The sequence below is a fragment of the Idiotropiscis lumnitzeri genome, chromosome 7 (assembly GCF_059441095.1).
Source record: "Idiotropiscis lumnitzeri isolate Australia: NSW breed Sydney's pygmy pipehorse chromosome 7, RoL_Ilum_1.0, whole genome shotgun sequence".
Taxonomy (NCBI): domain Eukaryota; kingdom Metazoa; phylum Chordata; class Actinopteri; order Syngnathiformes; family Syngnathidae; genus Idiotropiscis; species Idiotropiscis lumnitzeri.
In genome coordinates this window covers 20162053-20182659 of record NC_142397.1, presented here as the reverse complement: position 1 = coordinate 20182659, position 20607 = coordinate 20162053, and the positions used below count along the sequence as shown (strand labels likewise).

The following is a 20607-nucleotide window of genomic DNA, read 5'->3' as shown; positions in this document are numbered from 1 at the left end:
CGGGACGGACTGCCCAGCTCTGGTCAAGGTATATGATGATTGACATATAGAGGAAATAATACAGTAATACCCCGGTTATCGCGGTTAATGGGGACCGAGACCACCCGCGAAAACTGAAAATCCGCGAAGTAGCGGCGCACCTTCAAAAATGCTTAAAAAAAAAAAAGTGCGAAGTGGCGGCGCACCTTGAAAAATGCTTAAAAAAAAAATTTAAAAAAAAAAATAAATACATAAAATATATATATATATATATATATATACGGGTAGAGAGAGAAAAATATTATTAAAACTTTATTCCCCAGCCATTATTTTTGTATTTATTCAATTACTTCTTTTTGTATTTATTTAATTACTTCGACTTTTACCTGCTGGTACGCCGTCCGGTGTGCCCTGTGAAATGAAAGGTGGCATTCTTCATTTATTTATTTATTCATTCATAACTGACAGCCTCGCGCTGCGCTCGTGCCCGGGCGGAAGAGGTGCACCTCTCCGGCTTAATTGTCACGCACGCCGGACCTGCTCCCCCGAAGCGTGTCTCCGTTCGGTTGAACTCGGGTTCATTTCGCCCCGCCCGTGCCCGGGGAAGGTGCTCCTATTCGGCTTAACTGTGACACACGCGCCCTCCTCCTCCGGAGCTTCCATTCGGTTAAACTTAGGGGCCGCTTGGAACCGCCCATGGCCGGGGAAGGTGCTCCTCTTCGGCTTACTGTGACGCGAGCATGCCCTCCTCCTCCGGAGCTTCCATTCGGTTAAACTTAGGGGCCGCTTGACACCCCCCGTGCCCGGGGAAGGTGCTCCTATTCAGCGTAACTGTCACGCACGCCGGCCGGCCTCCTCCGGAGCTCTCGTACGGTCCGAACCGCGCGAAACGTCGCCCCGGATCGTGCCCGGGGGAACTTGCTCTTCTTCGTCCACTCTCCTCTTCGCCCACGCTCTTCTTCGGCGCACGCCGGCCGTCTAACCGCTCCAGCGCCCCCTCGTGCCGCTCGGCGAAACTACAATGCCCCCGAATATTTTTTAGACCCGCGAAGCACTGAACCCGCGAAAGGTGAACCGCGAAGTAGCGGGGTATTACTGTATATGGAAAACCTCATCAAGGGCTTTAAAACAATAAAAGTATGCCACTTTATACACAAGTCATATATAATTGATGAATGATTTGAAACATTCCGTGCATTAGTCAGATCACATTTATTGTATTCTCAATTAATTGAATTGATTGTGCAGTCAACCTAAAATAACAACACATACAAGACTAGTTTGAGTAATAATAACTGATATCAATAAATTCATGTCAATACAATATAAAGCTGCTTCCAGATGTTATTTTCCAAGTACTCCGTTTAATGTGCGGTCCATGATGCATTAAGTTTTCCACATTGATCGAGAAAGTTAGCACCAGAAATGATTGCATGTAGTCCGGGTAAACCTGGAGGTCATGCAGGCACAAAAAATAAAAGTACATTCATTTTTTTTCCATCTTAAATACTCATATGTTAGTGCATAAAAAAAGTTGTAATGAAATTTGTATTTAGATTCAGATTGAAAGGATTTATAGATCACATTTAGTAAGTAGAAATACATTTTGAGAACACAATAGTACATAAATTCATTTACAACTATAAAAAAATACTATCTAGCATAAAGAATGTTTGCATTTCTAAAGTTATTTGAGCTCAAATATGTATTAAAAACAGACTTAAAGGCACCATATCATGCTATTTTAAGCTTTCCACAGTTAACTAGAAGCATTAAAAGGAGACACGGGAATGGATTTTCAATCTAGTCCAATCCTACTTCTATAAAAAAAAAATTAAAAATCCTGTCCTGGTCCTTGGCCCTAGCAAAAAATAAAATCCTGTTGCGAAAACAACTTCCATCTTGTGTTACTCCTGTTCAGCATGACTCGCACTCGCGTATGACTCCCAATTTGGAGGTCAGCTACATTAAAAAGCAATAGAAAAACAACTCATTTGTAGAACAGTTTGTCATCCCTTTCTTCTTCATGGGCAATCTGCGGGGTTTTCTTTTCCTACTTGGATAATCCTGCTCCCGTGAACTTTTTATCCAATACTGTCCCCATCCGTAATTGAAGGAAAGGTTGACGCCCATCCTGTGGGAATCCTGTGACATGTGTGTTTCCCCCAAAAAATGACCCCATCTAATAGGCATATATATGATTCGATCTTATCTTTGGCACAATGATGATGTAATTTCTTGTAAAATATAAGTAACTTTGGTGGCTATTTTTCTAACCCGGACGTAAGACGCCTAGTTCACTAAAACCCTGCTTCTCCCTGTGTGGCTGTCACACCACTTTCATGACGTTGTACTGAAGCTGTTTGCTGCGCAGACCACCCACAAAACCGTCATGAAAAGTTGTTATCACTTGGCAGACGATTGGTCCCCCAACAGTCACATGCCCTCCACACACCACTGGCTGCCCCTCTGAATTAAAAGCTCGTTGTTTTCACTCTGTCGGTTGGCGGCTGCCCAAACCCGCCATCACCAAGGCGGGAGCCACAACTGTCGGGCCAGGGAAGCCTCGACGCTCATTCTGTCAGCTGGAGTCTGTTCAATCAAGTGAATGTGATCCAGTGTGTGAACAGAGCAAAAATTTAAGGGCTTCATCGCTGGCTTCTCTGAGAAAGTGGGCCTTTTTTTAATCTGCAGGGGTGGTTCAGAGGTGGCTCCTCACTGTGGTGTAGAAAAGTGACCCACTCGTAGTCTTGGATTGGGCAGAACTGTTGCGTCAGAGGAGGAATGAGCAGGAATGGGTCAACGGAGGAAACAACAGCACTTTGTGGGTGTTCTTGTGAAGAATTACCATTTTAGCATGGCTAAAAGCAAAAAAAAAATAATAAGAAAAATTGATTTAGCATGATATGGCTCCTTTAATGTGTAAATTGTATTTCCCGCACGGAGGCTTGACTTGTATCCCCCTAGTGAATGGAAACAATCACTGTGCACACTCAGCTTGATGTTAAAAATATTCAAACGCTCTGATGAGGTGCTCCGATCGAACAATAGACGTGTTTGAAAACAGAAGATTAAGCCTGGTGTATTGAGGTAATACAAGTTCATAATTCAACACAAGTGAAACCTTCAGCGAGTATTTTAGCAGCCATTTGTACAGTCGAACAAAAATGCCCATTCAAGAGGTTATTTCATGTTATGAGAACAATGGCCTGGTCTGAAAGGGCAACAGTACAAACCTCCCGTACGACAAGCTACCGCTCAGCCTTTATTTTATAGCGGAGAACAAGGTAGGTGGCCAGCCGGAGGATGATAAAGAAAACACCCAAGACGATGAAATCAATGTAGAGCTTGGCGTCTTCTACGTCCAACAGCTGAAGAACTTCCTCGGGCTGTTGGAAGCGACACGCCTTGCCCGGACACTCCAGCTCGGAACGATTCATCCCATAGATGGACAGAATTACTCCTTCAAAACCATACCTGTGGGGAATGTGTAAACACATGAAACGTCTTCTGGGCAAACACAATAAAAATTTTGTTTGTTATTACTTGAATAGTTGAATGCTTGCATCGATGCTCATCATATACATATGGACAAAGTTACTTTGCCCCCCATTGTTGATGATTTGCACTCGTGATGTGTTGTGAGGCCGATACTGCACACACCTGACATATGACACATAAGAGCTCCATTGCAGGTACTTTGGAATTGTGTCAAAGTTCACAAAGAATCCAGAGAATAGGAGCACTGGGATGGCTGTGACTGGTCCAACAAATGTGGCCACCTGTGTACAGGTATGTAGAGTTAGACACGCAGGGCGAACAAGAAAAAAGTGTGCGTGTCCCCAAATTAATTTCTGTATTTCTATTTTACATGTACCTGCAGTGAGGTGGAGGCAGCACCAACAAGCAGGCCGAGGGATTGTGCGACCAAAGAAGTGCAAATGGACAGCGCAATGAAGAGGAGGTAGCGGCTAACCTCAGGAGGCTGCTCTGTCATCCAGTACACGATACTGCAATACATGATGGGGCAGATCACCTGAAACAACATATTATAATAATTAGAATTCTTCTAGATTCATACTCATTTATAATACGGACAGTATAGTATTGTTGAGCCATCGCCACTGACTGAATTTGATGCTTTTATTTACAGTCACACAGACTGCTGTATATTGTATGCATATGTATTGTATTCTGTTTATTTGCAATTTTACCATATAAAGTTGTGAAAATACTGTTGATTTCATTATTGATACATCTAAACCAAGGGTCAACCACCCGTTTGAAACTGAGAGCTACTTCTTGGTTACTGATTAATGGGAAGAATAAACAGTTTGACACACACTTAACAAATTAGATCAAATCTGATTGTGGAGATAATGATCATATTAATTATTTTTCACAATAAATAGGAAACAGATAAATGTCATATGCAACACTTGAGTCACACAAATCTTTGTTGGTGATGACTTTTTCAAATGATCGCTTCAACAACATCCCTAGAAAATTTTAATGTCCCGTCACTGGTGAGCTGATTGTAGAGCAGGGTCACGGGCTACTCAGGTGATCTTTGGGGCCTACCTGGTGCTCGCGGCTACTACGTTAGTGACCCTGATTTACAGGTTTTTGGTAACATACAATTCTGCTGACCATTCATGCTGCTGCTTACAATTATTTCTGTACACGTTTATGACAGTCATGTTCCTATGTCCGTGTCATAACTTAAATTGTTTTGCACCATAGTCTATCACAAACCAAATGCATTCCTAAATCACAATTTAAGTAAACATTTGTATGCCACAGGTGGCGCTGTTGCCTAATAGGTAAAAGAACCACCCGCAGTTCTGAGGTATGGGTTTGGATTTAGGCTTCAAATGAATACAAGTGTGAATGATTGTTTGTCTATATGCGCCGTGTGATTGGAATTATATATCAGGGGTCGCCAACCCTTTTAAAATTGAGAGCTGCTTCTTGGATACTTAATAAAGCAAAGGCTTTGATACATACCTCTGACACAGCAAATCGTCATTATGCCTGCTTGTCTCCATAAATGTTATGGTTTGGTCATGCAATAAAATAGTGACCTAAATATTATCATTTCGAAATTTACACGAGTAGGAATGTAAAGAGAATCGTCACAAAAAAATTAACATAGATCAGTATATTTTTGAAGAATAGAAATCCATAAAAAAAAAGCACTTCTCAAGGAGCCAATATTAGAACAGTCCTGTCGCGAGCTAATTTTGTCTTTGGGGACTACTTAGTGATCATGGGGACCATGTAGCCGTACCAAATTTGTTACAATCGATGGATGGATGGTAGACCGCCCTTTCGCCTTAATCAGTATCCAAAAAGCAGCTCTAAAGTTCAAATAAATTGGTGCCCTGCTGTAGTGTAATGTTGACTTTTGACTCGTTTCATTTAAGACGCACTACTACCAACCCACTTGGAATGGAATATCAGCCATAGTCTTGGCCAGATAATAGGCTTTCAGGCTGTACCAGTAGTTCAGATGCTCCCTCAGAAACACTGACATCTCCAGAGGAACTGAAATACAAGAAATGTGTATACCGATTGACACAGTCAGGAAAATGCTCAAATTGTCACTCACTCCTCTTTTTTCATACTCACAGGTTAACACAGTTGGCATGAGTGCTCCAAACATGAGGAAAAGCATTGAGAAGAAGAGAAATCCAGTGTTGTTAAGCACCTTGCTGGCATCATTACCAATGTTCAGATAGAGCAAGCCTATCAACACACCTATGATGATGTGGGACATCACTCTGAGGTGGGTCAAAACCTGAAATCAGAGTGAGCGGAACGTTATTTTAAAGTGTACTATGTCTGTATTGTATATGTATGGCAATGTAATCAATTACCTGGTCTCGACAAATCGTGATGAAGGTTCTCTTGAAGAGGATGCAGAACTGTGTCAGTGTGCTTGTGGCAAAAGTATGTCTCTCGATTTGTCCAATATCCTGAGCAAGATATAGACATGAGGTTTTATAGCACCGTACGTACCTTCAGAATTAGACATAAATTACGTGCAACTATCTTCATTACGTTATTGGGGTCGGAGATGGAATTGCATTCGCGTTTTTTTGGTTTGGTTGAAAAAAAATTCAGTTGATTCAGAAAGATGCCCGCCCGCACTTTACTTTACTGCCCACCTTGGAGTGTTCTGTGGTATAGACCAATGATCCATTGTTACCACACTGGTTCTTCTTCTCTTCTGTTGCACACAGTCCTCCCTGGACTGCTTCAAACAAAACTGGGTTCAAGTCTCCATACTCTCCTGATGCCACTTCAATGACTGAATCGGAGAGATGTAATGTTAATGAAAAAGAGCAAATTATTAAGAAGTCTGATGATCTTAAAGACATTGCTGAACAAGAATAGACCTACTGAAGTCTGCAGGGTTATGATAGGTAGGACAGTAAAGTCCCAGTCTCTTCAAATAGGGGATGAGGTAGGGGACTGTGCCTTTGTAGATGCACTGACCCTGACCAAGAATGTAGAGCTGTGAAGACAGATTTATTCAATCAATGGCTTTTAGGGTGAGATTACGGAGGATAAATCAGTACAAAGCGAATAAAAAAAAAAAAAACAATTTAAGATTCACGGAGAGGCAAAGGTAACTAAAACTTAAACAAAGAAGGAAGCTAAATCAATATCTACTCATTAATACAATGGAAAAATCAACAAGCATGTCACGATGAGTGGTATGAAACATGATGTATATGACAAACAAAAGATTTCCCGCAGTCAAAAACAGGTTCAGAGAATAAAGAAAGGCAAGGAGTTGAATGAATGACTCGTGGAACAAAAGCAACAGGGCAGGGCAAATGAAGGATGATTAATGAGTATTGGGAATACCAAAACATATTTGAACTAACAAAAAAAGAAATCCGAAGCTAGAAAGCGGCATCAAAACCTTAATAAATTAACAAAATCAAGAACAGTTGCAAAACTTCTGAGTTTATGCTTCTGCCGTATGCATTATGTAGTATTTATTATCCAAATTTTGAATCCATATTGAAGTGCATGTGTGCTGTTATGAAATCATGTATACCTTGTCAAACATCTCAAAAAGTTTCCCACTTGGTTGGTGGATAGTGCAGATTATAGTCCTTCCTCCCAGCGCTAAAGAACGCATTAGGGACACTACCTGATAGCATGATGCGCTGTCTAAGCCACTGCAGGGACAAACAAAGACAAGTTGAATGAGCACAGAGAACAGGTGGTCAACCGAAACAGGGTTACTCATCAGTCATTGCATAAGTAAGGGACCGAATAAACTAGAATGTGCTATTTACTGTATTGTCGTATTAGTTTTGAAAAAAAAAAAAAAAAAGTAAGCACATACTGTCAGCCTGTGGCATTGCCGCCATCAGAGTGTCAATGTGTGAGTCTATACTCTGAGTCTATGTATCCATTGTGAACCGCTTTGATTGTGTTTCAAAGAAGCGCCATATAAATCTGATGCATTGTTATTAAATAGCAGATTTAATACTTTAACTGGCATGTTCTGTAAAAATACCGTAACACAGTTATTCTAGTCATGTACGCTAATCCAAAATACAGTCGTTGCATATACTGTTAAAATAAATAACAGTGGACATGGTGTAAAATTACCACACCACCCACTGGTATCCTATGGCAATATGATGTAATTGAGAATACAGTACTGTACTGTTAAAATAAATGACAGTAAATTCATTCTAAAAGGACAGTTATTTTACAGATTTTAAATCACTGTTATTTTACAGTGAGAATCTTTACAGTATGTCCAACGCGCACAATGGCGCAAGTGCCTCTATATGCCCAATTCTACCAGTGCAAGGTCTAACAAATTGCCAAAAGAAAGAAAACTCCACACATGCTGACAATTAGACATACACTGGGAACAAAATTAGCATAGGAGTTTGTAAATGTGATTGGATGAGTGAGTGTTCAATATGATTAGTCCTGGAGTTGGGCCAGTAAAACAAAGGATGCAAAAGTGCGTGAACAAGCTTGTGTTTGGAGGCGAAAGTGCACACAGCGATATGTCAACTGCAAAATATCAATGAGTACGAATCGACGTAGACTCAAGTAACATGAGCTCAACATCGACTATGTGACAATGTTGAAGCTTTTACAATGTTAATTACTGAGATATGCTCATCTAAGGTTATCAATATGACTTCAATATTTTTGCTGAGGAGTTATTTACATCTGACAGTTTACAACATTTTCGGCATCAGACTTTTATAATTCAGTAATTTTTTGGGGCATTATTTTAACTTAACAAGTGGCCCTGTGACTTATTATACAGACACAAAAATAATTCAGTACCTGAGTAATAGCACACAATTTAAAATATATGTAGCGGTCAACAGTTTAGTTTTTTTAATGGTGTCTCACCTGGTGGGCTCATCAAAAAACATCACTGGCGGATTGTTGACCAGCTCGAGGGCAATGGCGAGCCTTTTACACTGACCACCTGATAGTGAGCTAGTACGCGTGTGAGCACAGTCAAGAAGCCCCAAGGCAATCAGAATCTCGTTGACCTATCAAAAAGAGATGGACATCAAGAGAGACAATAAGATATTTGGGGGAATCCCAGTCAGCATCAACGTACACATCCTCTTTTGTTTGCTGACCACAGTCAAAATGTTTCTAGCCACAAGCCAATGAATGCCAGTTGGGGGTTTAGTAAAGTGCTTGGCAGTCCTTGGCCAATGACAATAGTCCTTAGTTTTTACTCCATGAGGGGCCCAATGTGTCAGGATCCGTGTTTATGTGTAGTTAGTAGTCAATCAGCTCCCTCCAACCCTTTGTGGCTGGTCCAGGTGTTCCTTGTTATCACGTCAATTTATTTGTATATAGTTCTCTGGTTCCTCTCAGTCTCGGTTGGGTCATTGTCAGCTGTTGCATGTCCTCTGTCTCTCGTAGTCAAGTCAAGTCGATTTAGTTCAGTTCAAGTTTTGTTGAGCCCTGTACTTGAGTATTTTGTTCATCAAAATACTTTTTTTGCCTTTTTGTTTTTTTTTTACATTAAATAGCTCTTTAAATTACTCCTACCTCACTTCCCTGCATTTTGGTCCTCCTACGCCACAACCGAAACCTGACACAATGTCTTTTAATGATCAAGTTTCATCTTTTTGGCATTGTATATATTAAGCATTTAATCATTTCGAGCTGAACACACCACATTACAAAAAAAGACTGCTTGTTTTTTGCCAATTACTTTAGTTTTGGTTGTCGCTGTAATTACATGCACCTTGGTGTCAGATTAAGCAAAGATTGATTAGCACATCGTTACTTTTGAGCTTGTCATACACTGCAAGAAATTGATAAATTGCCCTTGTGTACTTTGTCTGCTTTTTGTAATTTACCAGTTTTTTCTTCACATCAATAGACTCGTTGAGCTTCAAGTTGGCTGACACCTGTAACATAATTATAACAATGCAAACAGTGAATAACAACAAATCAGTAAGAACACACAATATGTAAATGTTGAACTAGAATCTGTTTCTGCTTACCATCATGGCTTCTCGTGCAGTCAGATGTGGCAGCAACATGTCTTGCTGCATGATATAGCATGACATTTTCCGGAAAGACCTCAGGTCCCTAGGCCTCCCATTTACAAGGATTTGACCCTTCATTCCTGTTTCCCTAATCAAAATAAAGGATACATTAAATTGGAACAGAAAATATCAGACTACAAACAATATAATATGCAAAACAGAACAGGGGATATTGTTTTACATTTGAACCTGCTTTGGATTTGGTGCTGCTTGAAAATGCTGATTTTACTCAGGGCAAACAAGGACAACCCCCCCCCCCCCTCAACAATTTTAGCATTAGAAGAGGGTTAGCTTACCTGTATCCTGCCAAAATGTTCATTAAGGTAGACTTTCCAGCACCCGAAGGACCCATGATTCCGACAAGCTCCCGACTGCAGAATTTCCCAGAGAGGCATTTCAATAAGGCTTTAAATCCTAATTTTAAAAAAATGAAGATGAACACAACATTGATTATTTCTGGATTTTTGTGCTGTATGTAAATACAATTAATCTAATGAAGCTGGGACATTGCGTCAAGCATAAATAAAAACAGAATTGAATGATTTGTAAATCAAAAATGTTTGCTTTGAATGTTGTAAATTAACGGCTTCATTACGTCACCGTTTCTTTGTGACTTATTTCTTTGCTGCTGTAATTTCCCCATTGTGGACATCTTTTACAATTGTGTTTTTTTTTTACCTTTTCATAATGCGGCACCCATTTTCAATGAGAGACAGGTCTGGACTGCCCCAAAACTTTCATGTACCCTTCAACATGAATGACCCTTTAACCGACATGAGGCATGGGTAACGTAATTTACTCATGCCATTGGCACTAACACAGCCCCAAATCATCGCAGAGGCTATCTTTTGAACTTTGCGTCCATCACAGTGGTTCGTTGCCTCTTTGCCCCCGGAGGACATAATGACCACATATTTTCAAAATAATTTGAAATGTGGACTCGGACCAAAGAATACTTTTCCACTTTGCATCAGTTCATCTTAGATGAGCTTGGGCCACAGGAGCCGGCAGCGTTTCTCAGTGTGACTGAAAAATGGCTTTTGCGTTGTGTTGTACATTTTTAAATTGCACATGTAGCGGCAAACTATATTTACTGACATTGGTTTTCTGAAGTGTTTGTGCCCCCATGTGCTGATATCCTTCACACACTGATGTCAGTTTTTTGATACAGTGCTGGCAGAGGGATCATGGATCACGGGCATTCAATGTTGGTTGTCGGCCTTGCCGCTCACATGCCGTGATTTCTCCAGATTGCCTGAACCTTCTTACTATATTATGGAACGTTGATGATGAAATGCTTAAATTCCTTACAATTATATGTTGAGGAACATAGTCCTGAAAATGTGTTTGACTATTTTCTGACGCAGTTGTTCACAAAGAGGTGAACCTCGGCCCATCTTATTTTATGAATGACTGAGTAATCCAGAGAAACTCCAATGATACCCAATCAGGGCACACACCTGCCCCCAATTATTCTGTTCACCTATGGGATGTTCCAAACAGCTAGTTTAATGAGCATTTTCAACTTTTTTTGCTGTTGCTCTTTTTTTGTCACTTTCCCCAGCTTGTTTGGAATGTGTTGCAGCGATACAATTTGAAGTTAATGATTACTTGACTACAAATAAGAAAGTTTGACAATTTGAAAATTAGATATCTTGCCCTACTCAGTAAAATAAAGGCTACCATATTTTCGCGGCCAAAAGACGTGCCAAATCAAAGGGCGCAGCTTCAGTTGTGGGTGCTATTTCTGTATATAACACATACACTGAGCTCACCGCTCTAGAGCGCGCACGCGTGTTGGGTCGCAAACACACTGGCTCGCGCACACGCAGGATCGCGCAACGAGGGCTGGCTGTTTTTTTTTTTTTTTTCAGAGTCTGTTGTCTGAACCTGTGATGTTTCTTTCTTGCAATAAAATTAATGATAAGACAGACTACGACATCGTGGACAGCTACCCTTTTGTCCAGCTAGTCCCGCACGTACATACTGGTCTGTTCTAACTGACTGTCTCAAACCATCACTAAAAAACGTACTCACAGGATTTATTTGTCACAGTCGATTCTGCGCACTGAGGTCTTAGACTTTAACCAGCAAAGTGTGCTAACATGCACTCTGAAATTCCCTAAGGGGCTTCAGGCCTGTTGGTTGAGAGAATGGCACGTGTATACATCTGTGGGTCTCAGGTACTGCGGGTCTCAGGTAATAGACAAGGCGTGTCGCATCATAGGACGCCCCCTGGCTAATTTGGTAAATATCTGGGACTTTAAAGTGTGCCTTATGGTCATGAAAATGCTACTAAGAATATAATATAATATTCAGTTTTTAAATATGTTTAAATTCCCCAACTTCATTGGAATTGGGGTTGTAGTCAAGTTATAAGAAAAGGAGCAGCCATATCATTATGTTTGTTAAAACATGCAACCAATCAATACAGTCATGACAAGAGACACATAGAAACTCTAAAATACCCATCCGCCTTGAACCCCCAGAATCATCCATCCACTGTACATTTCTAACAACCATTGCTTAATGCAACATGATACAATTCAAATGTGTACAGCAGTGACACAATTTGAATTTCAGACTTTCACACTCCCATGACACATTGGATGTCCAGTAGTTCAGATGATACAGGAAAAGGAATCAGAGTAAACATCCAGTTGGGACCACCACTTGAAGGGCTGATATTAAGGGCTCACTTTTCATAGACAGTGTATCTGCACCATTGTGCAAATCGTGGCATTTCCTGATTTTTGTTTGCGAGGGTGGGGCCAGTGGTGACCGGTGGTGGATTGACAATTTGGTGGCAGGAAGTCAGTCTAAAGTTAAGCCTGCTCAGACCATATCTAAAGACTGGTCTAGCCCCATTTTGGTGAATTTGATCAGTGTCATGTTCAGTGGCTGACTTGTGGTATTTTTCCAGTCCCTAAACTTGGTGGATGGGCAAAGCGTCCAGTGCAAACCTGCTTGACATTCCAATCAGCTGGATATAAAGGTGCTGGAGAAGGAGAAGCTGGTCGTTGGAATATTGTTGCCAAGTTACTCTTTGTCTAATTCTGTTTTTAGTATTTCCCGTCTTTTTTACGTTTGTTTGTCCTTTTTTGTGTAGTTAGGATTTAATTTGTTAGTTCTAGGCATCTGTCTTTCTCCCAATCGAGCGATCAGTGATGGGGCGGTCTCCAAGTTCCCAGTCCCAGTTCCCCCAATAGATCTCAAAGTTTTAAGTAAAGGCAGAAGTGTGCGTTCAAGAACTGCTGGTTTAGAGTTTCATACATTCGGCAGTAATTACTGTAGTTGGAAATTCACACACTAAAATAAATTTGCAGAGACTGTTGAAGATTACATTGCAAATGTGGTGGTAAGCTACTGTATGTCTGCATATTCAAATATGGCTAAAAATAGCTGGGAGAGTATTTTTTTTTTCAGAATGAGTAACGAGATTGATGGTAAAATTGCTCACTTCCAATTAAGATGCCTTTAAAATAGTTGTCATTGTCTCCTCGCGCTCGTTTGAGCTTTCGCCAGGCAATCCAGTTTCCACATCTCCCTTCGACACTCAGGGATTTTGAGTTTCTTTGAGGGCGCATTTCATAGTCAGAGCAAGTCGAATCAAGTGTTGTGAAACCTTTGCCTCCAGGGGATCACCTAATTTTAAAAAATATTTTGATCTTTAACTGCTTTCTTTAAGGTGATCAGGATACACCTCACATGACTTTTACTGAATTGAAATGAAAGATTGAATGTGCAACTTATGTTTGAGTTTGAAAAGCATGCGTCAGATACGTGCAGTGTGTGCCATATAGATTTTCATTTGGAATATGTGCTGATTTAAAGAGGCAACACAGTGAAGTGCAAAGTGTGTGATTTGCAGTGAAGTGTGGCTCCAAAGTATGACTACAAATGTATCAATTATCAATCAATTAGTTAATTAAAAATAAAAATTCTGTAGATAGTGGTTAAGTGGTTCAACAGTCATCGTGTCTTGAAAGCCTGTATCTCACTGAGCAACGAACGCTTGCGAATGTAGTGAATTTTGGGTTCCGGCAGTGTTTGCAAAACATGTTCAAAATTTCTTAGGAATCCATTGTTTCGCTCACAGTGGCAAGCGTTTGCAAAACAGTCGTGAGCATTTGTAAAGTTGCAAGATGTGTCACTAGTGTTCTTTTTTTATTCACCAATGCTAAAGACCAGATCACCACGGTTGCACTATATGTCCTCGCTCAGTGAGATCAACGCGCGTTCGCCACATTGATCATCATGCCATGGGAAATTAGGCGCAAAAGAGGAAGGCAATGAGTACCGTATGTTGTAAGCCTGTTTGGAAGTGTTTCAAAAGAAAGAGCTGAAGTAAAATGGAGTTTAAAGACAAGGCCTGTAAGTCTAAAGTTTTTTTTTTTTTTGTCAAATTTGATGAGTGACACATAATTAATTTCCATATTATTGAAATCCAACTGAGATGGTGAAAGTCGATTATTGACAAATCAAAATCCGCTAACTTTGCAAGTATTTGCTGCTCAGTGAGATACAGCCTAGAGCATTTGAGGCAAAAGGGAATACACAACTTGACTGCAGCCAGCGGAGGTATTGTTGATTCGTTGTCAATTAGTTTGTGGTATGAGGGACATGAGGTATGAGTAATGTTAATAAAAGTACTGTTGAATAAACCATGTGGGGGTGTGGGGCATGGAGCTTTTAAAATGTATTTAAAGATCAGATTCTTAAACGACAACAAAGCTAATTGGTTTTGAAATTCCCATTCCTAAAGTATATCCTAAAAAAAAAATCAGAAAAGCCAAATGGATGATTTAACCAACTGTTTGGATGAAAAATGAATTTAATGTGCATTACCTCTCCTCCTACAGCACGATCCCTCTTGAATGGTGTAAGAGATGTCAATAAACTCAAGATCCACAGGTGAGCGTTTGGGTAGATGGGTGAAGCGCTGTGCTTCTGTGAGCTGGTTCTCAACCTTCTTTAGCTTCAACATGGAAGCCTCCTGTTGCTGAGTACCTCCATTACAAATGATACTGTCGTCCATGGAAACACTGACGCAATCGGGTTCCAGCGCCTTGTTATCCATACTCGTCCTCTGTGAGCATGAGATAACAGAGAAAGCGTTAATCAGACAGATTTTAGTTACAAACTGCCCTTTTTTGGGGCGAGTACATGATTCAAGTTATCAAGTGAGCTTCAATTAAAAAAGTTCAACTTTGTAATTTGGCAAATATTAGGATCGTTTTTGGAGTGCAATTCCATTCTCCTGCCAGACTCTAAGGAGCAGAAATATGTACTCAAACGCAAGCTGACGTCAAAATTGAGATCTAATCTACTTGTTTTATACCGAGCACTGTAAAAGCGGTTCCCAAGTCTGAGGTGGTACAGTAATTTGTCCTCTTTGAGGCAGAGGTCTCATCTAATGTTTCATGGGGGTTCTTAAGCCTCTCAGGGATTAAAATCAACTTTCTTTTCTAGCCTTGATCTGTTGGGAGGAGGAGGGGCTGCTTCTACCTCCTTGTGAAAAAATCTGCAGACTCATGTACGATATCAAGCCGAGCTAATGTATGGGAAATGGAACAGTCTTTCACTTGCCCTCCACTTCACACCTAGACACAATTATTTGACTGACAGCATGATGTGGGATGTCTGAACCTTTTCTTTTAGGTAGCAGAGGGTTCTGATAAAGAGAAAGCAGGGAATAGGAGAGACACTTTTCATGCCAACATGTCACGAGTCCATCTGGATAGGCGAAAGGAACTCAATGGCCCAAGATCACACCACGTCAGGTGCAATGTTTTGCTTCAATCACTTTTGAGATTTTTTACATCAAGAATACAAACATAGACAAAATTGTTGGTACACCACTGTTAATGAAAGACAAACCGATAGGGATAATAAAAATAACTTGAATCTGACAAAAGTTAAATAATTGTTTGTTTTTTTTAAATCCTGAAAACTAACTAATGGAAATCAGACATTTCTTTTCAACTCTGGTGCAAGCAGAATTATTTAACAAAATGTGAATTATTAAAAAAAAAAAAAAACTTATTCAACAGGCTTGGACAAAAATTGGGACACGTTCAATCAAAGTGTGTCCGCTAATCGCAAAGGTGTCTTCAAATTTGGATTCAGTTTGTTGGCCTATTTAAAGGGTTACAAGTAGTCACTGTGCATTTTGGTGACATGGTGTGTAATAAACATTAAACATGGACCAATAGAAGCGAAGGAGAGAGTTGCCTCAGGAGATTAGAAAAGAAATTATAGACAAGCAAGTTAAGATAAAGCCTATAAGATCATCTCCATGCAGTTTGATGTTCCCGTGACTGCAGTTGCACGCATTAGTCAGAAATTTAAGATCCACGGGACTGTAGCCAACATCCCTGCACGTGGCCACAAGAGCCAAATTGATTACAAAATTCAAGTGTCAGATAATACAAATGGTAGCAAAAGAGCCCAGAACAACTTTCAAAGAAATGAAGGGTAAACTCCAAGATCTTGGCACATCACTTTCAGATTGCACCATACATCATTTGATTTCATTTGAGATGACCAAGGACACCACTGGAAAAAAAAAATCATAACAAAATCAGACTGGGATTTAGCAAGCTAGATGGCGAAGCTTCAGAGAGAATGTTCTGAAGACAGACAAGACAAAATTGGAACTTGGCAACTCCATGTTCACAAATGTATATATATTTCATGGGTTTATTTTCATGTTAATTTACATTAACTATTTATTTATAATTAATTTTGTCAGATTCATGTCTATTTGTGACCACTGTGTTGTTGTTGTTGTTTTTTTCATTAGAGGCATACCAACAATTTTGTCCACACGCTTAGCTGGATTAACAATTGAAAACTGGCCGACATGGTTTGACACAATCAAACAATGTAATGGAAATTAAAGGAACAAAATCTAAAACTGTGAATTCATATTTCTTTCACCCAGAGTTTTAGACAAGAGTTGTATTTATCGAAGTATTTATTACAAAGTGAGGAATATTTCCCTTAGGCACGAGTAAAAAAGCAATGCAGACTGCGCTTATGACATGCTTCCATATAAATTGACTCTCAAGAGTAATGAGACAATTTATCACTTCATGATATGATATGACATGCCTAATCCACATAACAGTCTGTTTTCTACAGGTCTTAAAAAAAGGTTGCATAACCTTACAATGGAATGTGAATGTTTCTGGAACCAAAGCTGAACTGACATGAACTATGGCGACGTTTTCTTGTACAGAGAAGTTAAAACTCTGGACTCAATGACACCCTTATCCTTAGGGTCGGCAAACCACATGAGCTATCCAGGAATATGAAATCTTTCCACCGAGACAGTGAGAGGAAGAGAACATCCTGGAAGAATATTTGCAATCATGTTTAGATTCACCGTGGAATTATCAGTGGAGCTAGAATTCAAAAGTGTAATCTCACAAATCCGTTTTGCCACGATAAATGATTGTGACTGCATTGAAAGAACCAAGAACCTGCGAGCAGATTGTAACACTTCCTGTCTTATTATTCATCAAATGGTCTTTCAAAAGAAGGGTATGTTAGCAAACAAGGTACAGTTCAGCACTCTTTCTTTTGCAGGAAAGGTCAAATGCTCTTTTAAAAACAACAACAAAAATCAAAGCACATGACCTGTCTGACTGACAAATTGGATGATGTGAGACAACTGAACGTAACTTTGGTGTTACTAACTATGGGTTTGGTTTTTACGTTGAATTGATGGAGAAGTTCATATCGAGGCACATTTTTAATTGCAGTGGTCTTCATTTTATACATCAGGGCACACAATGGTCAAAATGTTTGACAAAGTGGTCTAGACGGTGCAGAATCCATGGTTCCAATTCACATGTTCTGCCGATGCTTGCGTGGGTTTTCTCAGGGTCCTTCAGATTCCTCCCACGTTCCAAAACATGCCTCTTAGGTTCACTGAAAACTCCAATTGTCCAGAATTGTGAATGATTGTTTATCTATATATGTACTTATAATCATGTAAACACATTGAGTTATCTTGTGTAAATGTATAAATAAAGCATTTCCTATTAATGCCTGATGACCAGTCCAGGATGGACCGCGCTTCTCACCCAAAGGAAGCTGAGATGGGCTCCAGCACATCCACGGCCATAATCAGAATAAGTGAAATCGAAAATGGATGGATGTTTTGGCAATGACAAGGGAATGCTTTTATTTGCTTTGTATGCAGTATGGTAGTGGTACCACTCACAGATTAAAAAAAAGACACTTTACTTTTGGTTTATTTATTAAGCGAGGCTGAAAAATATATGATGTTAATTTGAAATGTGACCAGCGTCTCTCTGTTCCATTCATCTATGATGGACTCATGATGCTTATCAAGATATTGATAATTGTCGTATTTCACTGACATCAAACTCACAAGCTAGCAAAAGGAGTAAAAAAAAAATATGGCACAATATGAGAACATTTATTTTGCACATCTCAAAAAATCTGAATTAAAACCCGGCCAAAAACCAAAAAAACAATCATCATCTTCAGTTATCAGAACGCCTTGCTTTTATTTATTGCTGACAACCGTCGTGCAACAAAGGTTCAGGGGAAAATTACTTTTTTTGTGTGTCTGAAGGTGATGGGAATGAGGTATTCGTGCCGGGTGTTACGATACTGTAGATGGGTTTGCGCGAACGCTTTGTGATACTTCAGGATTACTACGGTAAGAGTATTTAATAGAAGTAGGCGTGTGAAGTGATTGTGCTGTTATATAACGTGACAATGCTGAAACACTGTATATTAAGATCAGACCTAGCAAAGTAGGTTAACAGTGCAGGTCTCCCATGACTTTGTAAGCTCAATTGCTGAGGAGGCTTAAAAGGGGAACAGAAAGAGAACCATTTCTTCATTCAAGCTACAGTAGCTGCAAAAACCTCGAGTTGCAAATTAAAATCGGTCTGTGTGTTTAGGAGCAGTTTTACTCACACAAACAGTGAAACATCACAGAGAATGGGAAGTGAAGTGCCACGAAAATAATTAAAACAATGTTGATGAGGTACATTATGGGCAATCATTTTCAAGTCACAATTAAGTTTATGAGGGTAGACTGCTCGACAATTTCAGACACATTGTATTTACAGGTCAAATAATCAAAGTATATAATGTATTAGCAAATGGATCATAACAGGCTTTACTTGAATTTCCTAGCAAGGCAACTGAGATGGGTTCACTTTCTTATTACAAGTCATTAAATCCAAAACAAAGCAAAGCAAATTGTTTTAATTCTCACAATTGTATCATATAATCTTGACCATTTCTTTTTTAATTTTTAGTTAGTTATTAGAAAAAGTTAGACGTTCCTATTGTTCATGTCATTTCCTGCTTTTTTCTCTCTGTGGATTCAATGAGGCACTTTTAGGTTCCCAATAGAATAAAACATGTAATATACGTCCCTCCATCAGGAAAAAATAGAAATAAAGAAAACAATTGAATTAGTTTGACAGAGAAGGCGGCTTAAAGGATGAATAATTGGCCATAAAGGGTACCTTTTAAGTACCTGCCTCAAGATAGCACTTTTTTTTTTAAAAACAGCATTCACAAAAACAACCAAAATACACTTCCGGTTAATTTGAAATTTAGACAGTGATCTTACATTATTTGTTGTCACGTATGAAGTCCGAGATTTGTGATGGTCCTGGCTTGAGTCTTGAGTATCCAGCCGTGAGTGTTCTACACCATCTCTGCTCGCTGGGCCTCAGCTGACAGGGCGCATCAGTGCAGGAGGGACGTGGGTGGAGGGTTGACTTGGAGTTAACTTGGTAGCTGGATACTGTAGAGGCGTGGAGGAGGGGCTGTTCTGACATACCTGAGTCACATGGAGGATGAAGCACCTCTTGGAAATGTCACTTTATTCCATTGGTGACAGATGTGGGATTGCATTTACATGAAATGTACTTTTACTTCCTCTTAATAATTGTGTTTCAACTACAGCTTTACAGAAAAGTACAATAAGAGTTTAACTTGATGTGGAAGTTCCCCATAAGTAGGTCATACAAAATGCAAGGCGTGTCCATTCAAAACTGTACAGTCTCATGATGACTTCGTATGTGGAGCTGTCTCATTATCATGACAAAAACTGTTGGATTGTAGAGAAACTCTAAATGACTCCAAAATAGTCCTCAAGTGCAAGTTTTACTCAGGCCCAGTCCAGTCTTTTCTTTTTAATAGTTTTTCAACTGTAAATGGAAGCCTTTATTCGCATAAATACAATTTTACAATTATACTGTGTTGTTCATAGTTTTTCCACAAATAAAAAAAAGCTAACTGAGTGTAATGTCACACAGTGCATTGCAATATATTTTAACTGCTGCTAGAGTTTAAAACACAATAAAAATAAAGTTATAGAGAAAATGAAGAGAAACGTAAAGAATCCCGAGAGGTCAGATGGAGGCAGACTGAGTGAAGAAGCTAATAAAAATAATCAGAATTTAAAAAATGGGCACACAGAGATGATTATATGGCAGACTAGCAGCCAGCAAGATACTATACTTCAATTAAGCCCTGAGACAATTTAAGAAATTCTGTAGGTGCTGCTGTTTTGATTAGCAAAAAATAAACAAAACAGGCTATTGAGCAGTAACTGTCTGATAAATTATTCAATAATGCTTATAATTTATAATATTAATATTTTGACACAAGTTTAGGTTGTATTGTTACAACAATTAGACTTCAAGTTTTCAATAGGGACTTGTGAGATTTATCAATGGCGTCGATGTCTCCGAGTTTAAATGCCTTGGAGTATGTTTCATGTTGTAACTGCTATGACACATCATGTGGAAGTTGAAGACACAGTTGAATTCCTCCGTGGTTGGGAATGTGACAAAAAGACAACAAGCCACAACTTGTCCACCAAAGTTGCATATACCGTACCCGTTTCAACATGAAAACTCTGGGTATCTATTCATTCATCCATTATCTGAGCCACTTTTCCTCACAAGGGTCGCAGGCATGCTGGAGCCTATTCCAGCCGTCTTCAGACAGTAGGCGGGGTACTCTTTGAAATGGTTGGCACCCAATTGCA

General features: G+C 39.6%; 1 protein-coding gene across 2 annotated transcripts; it reads right to left on the bottom strand.

Moving 5' to 3' along the window:
* Positions 1–1223: 1223 nt before the first annotated feature.
* LOC148333980 (ATP-binding cassette subfamily G member 4-like) lies at positions 1224–19329 on the bottom strand. Of its 2 annotated transcripts, XM_088301282.1 has the most exons (15): positions 19180–19329; positions 14400–14640; positions 9848–9965; positions 9507–9639; positions 9360–9410; positions 8386–8531; positions 7052–7175; positions 6385–6499; positions 6150–6292; positions 5859–5957; positions 5611–5779; positions 5426–5526; positions 3857–4015; positions 3643–3761; positions 1224–3456 (listed from the first exon to the last, which is right to left on the bottom strand). In XM_088301282.1, exons 2-15 carry the CDS (start codon positions 14629–14631, stop codon positions 3231–3233), a joined length of 1935 nt encoding a protein of 644 aa, XP_088157408.1. In that variant the 5' UTR covers positions 14632–14640; positions 19180–19329; the 3' UTR covers positions 1224–3230. The 2 variants fall into 2 exon arrangements, with proteins under 2 accessions (XP_088157408.1, XP_088157409.1); XM_088301283.1 differs by lacking the exon at positions 14400–14640 and having other exon boundaries at positions 19180–19304.
* Between the last annotated feature and the right edge of the window lie 1278 nt (positions 19330–20607).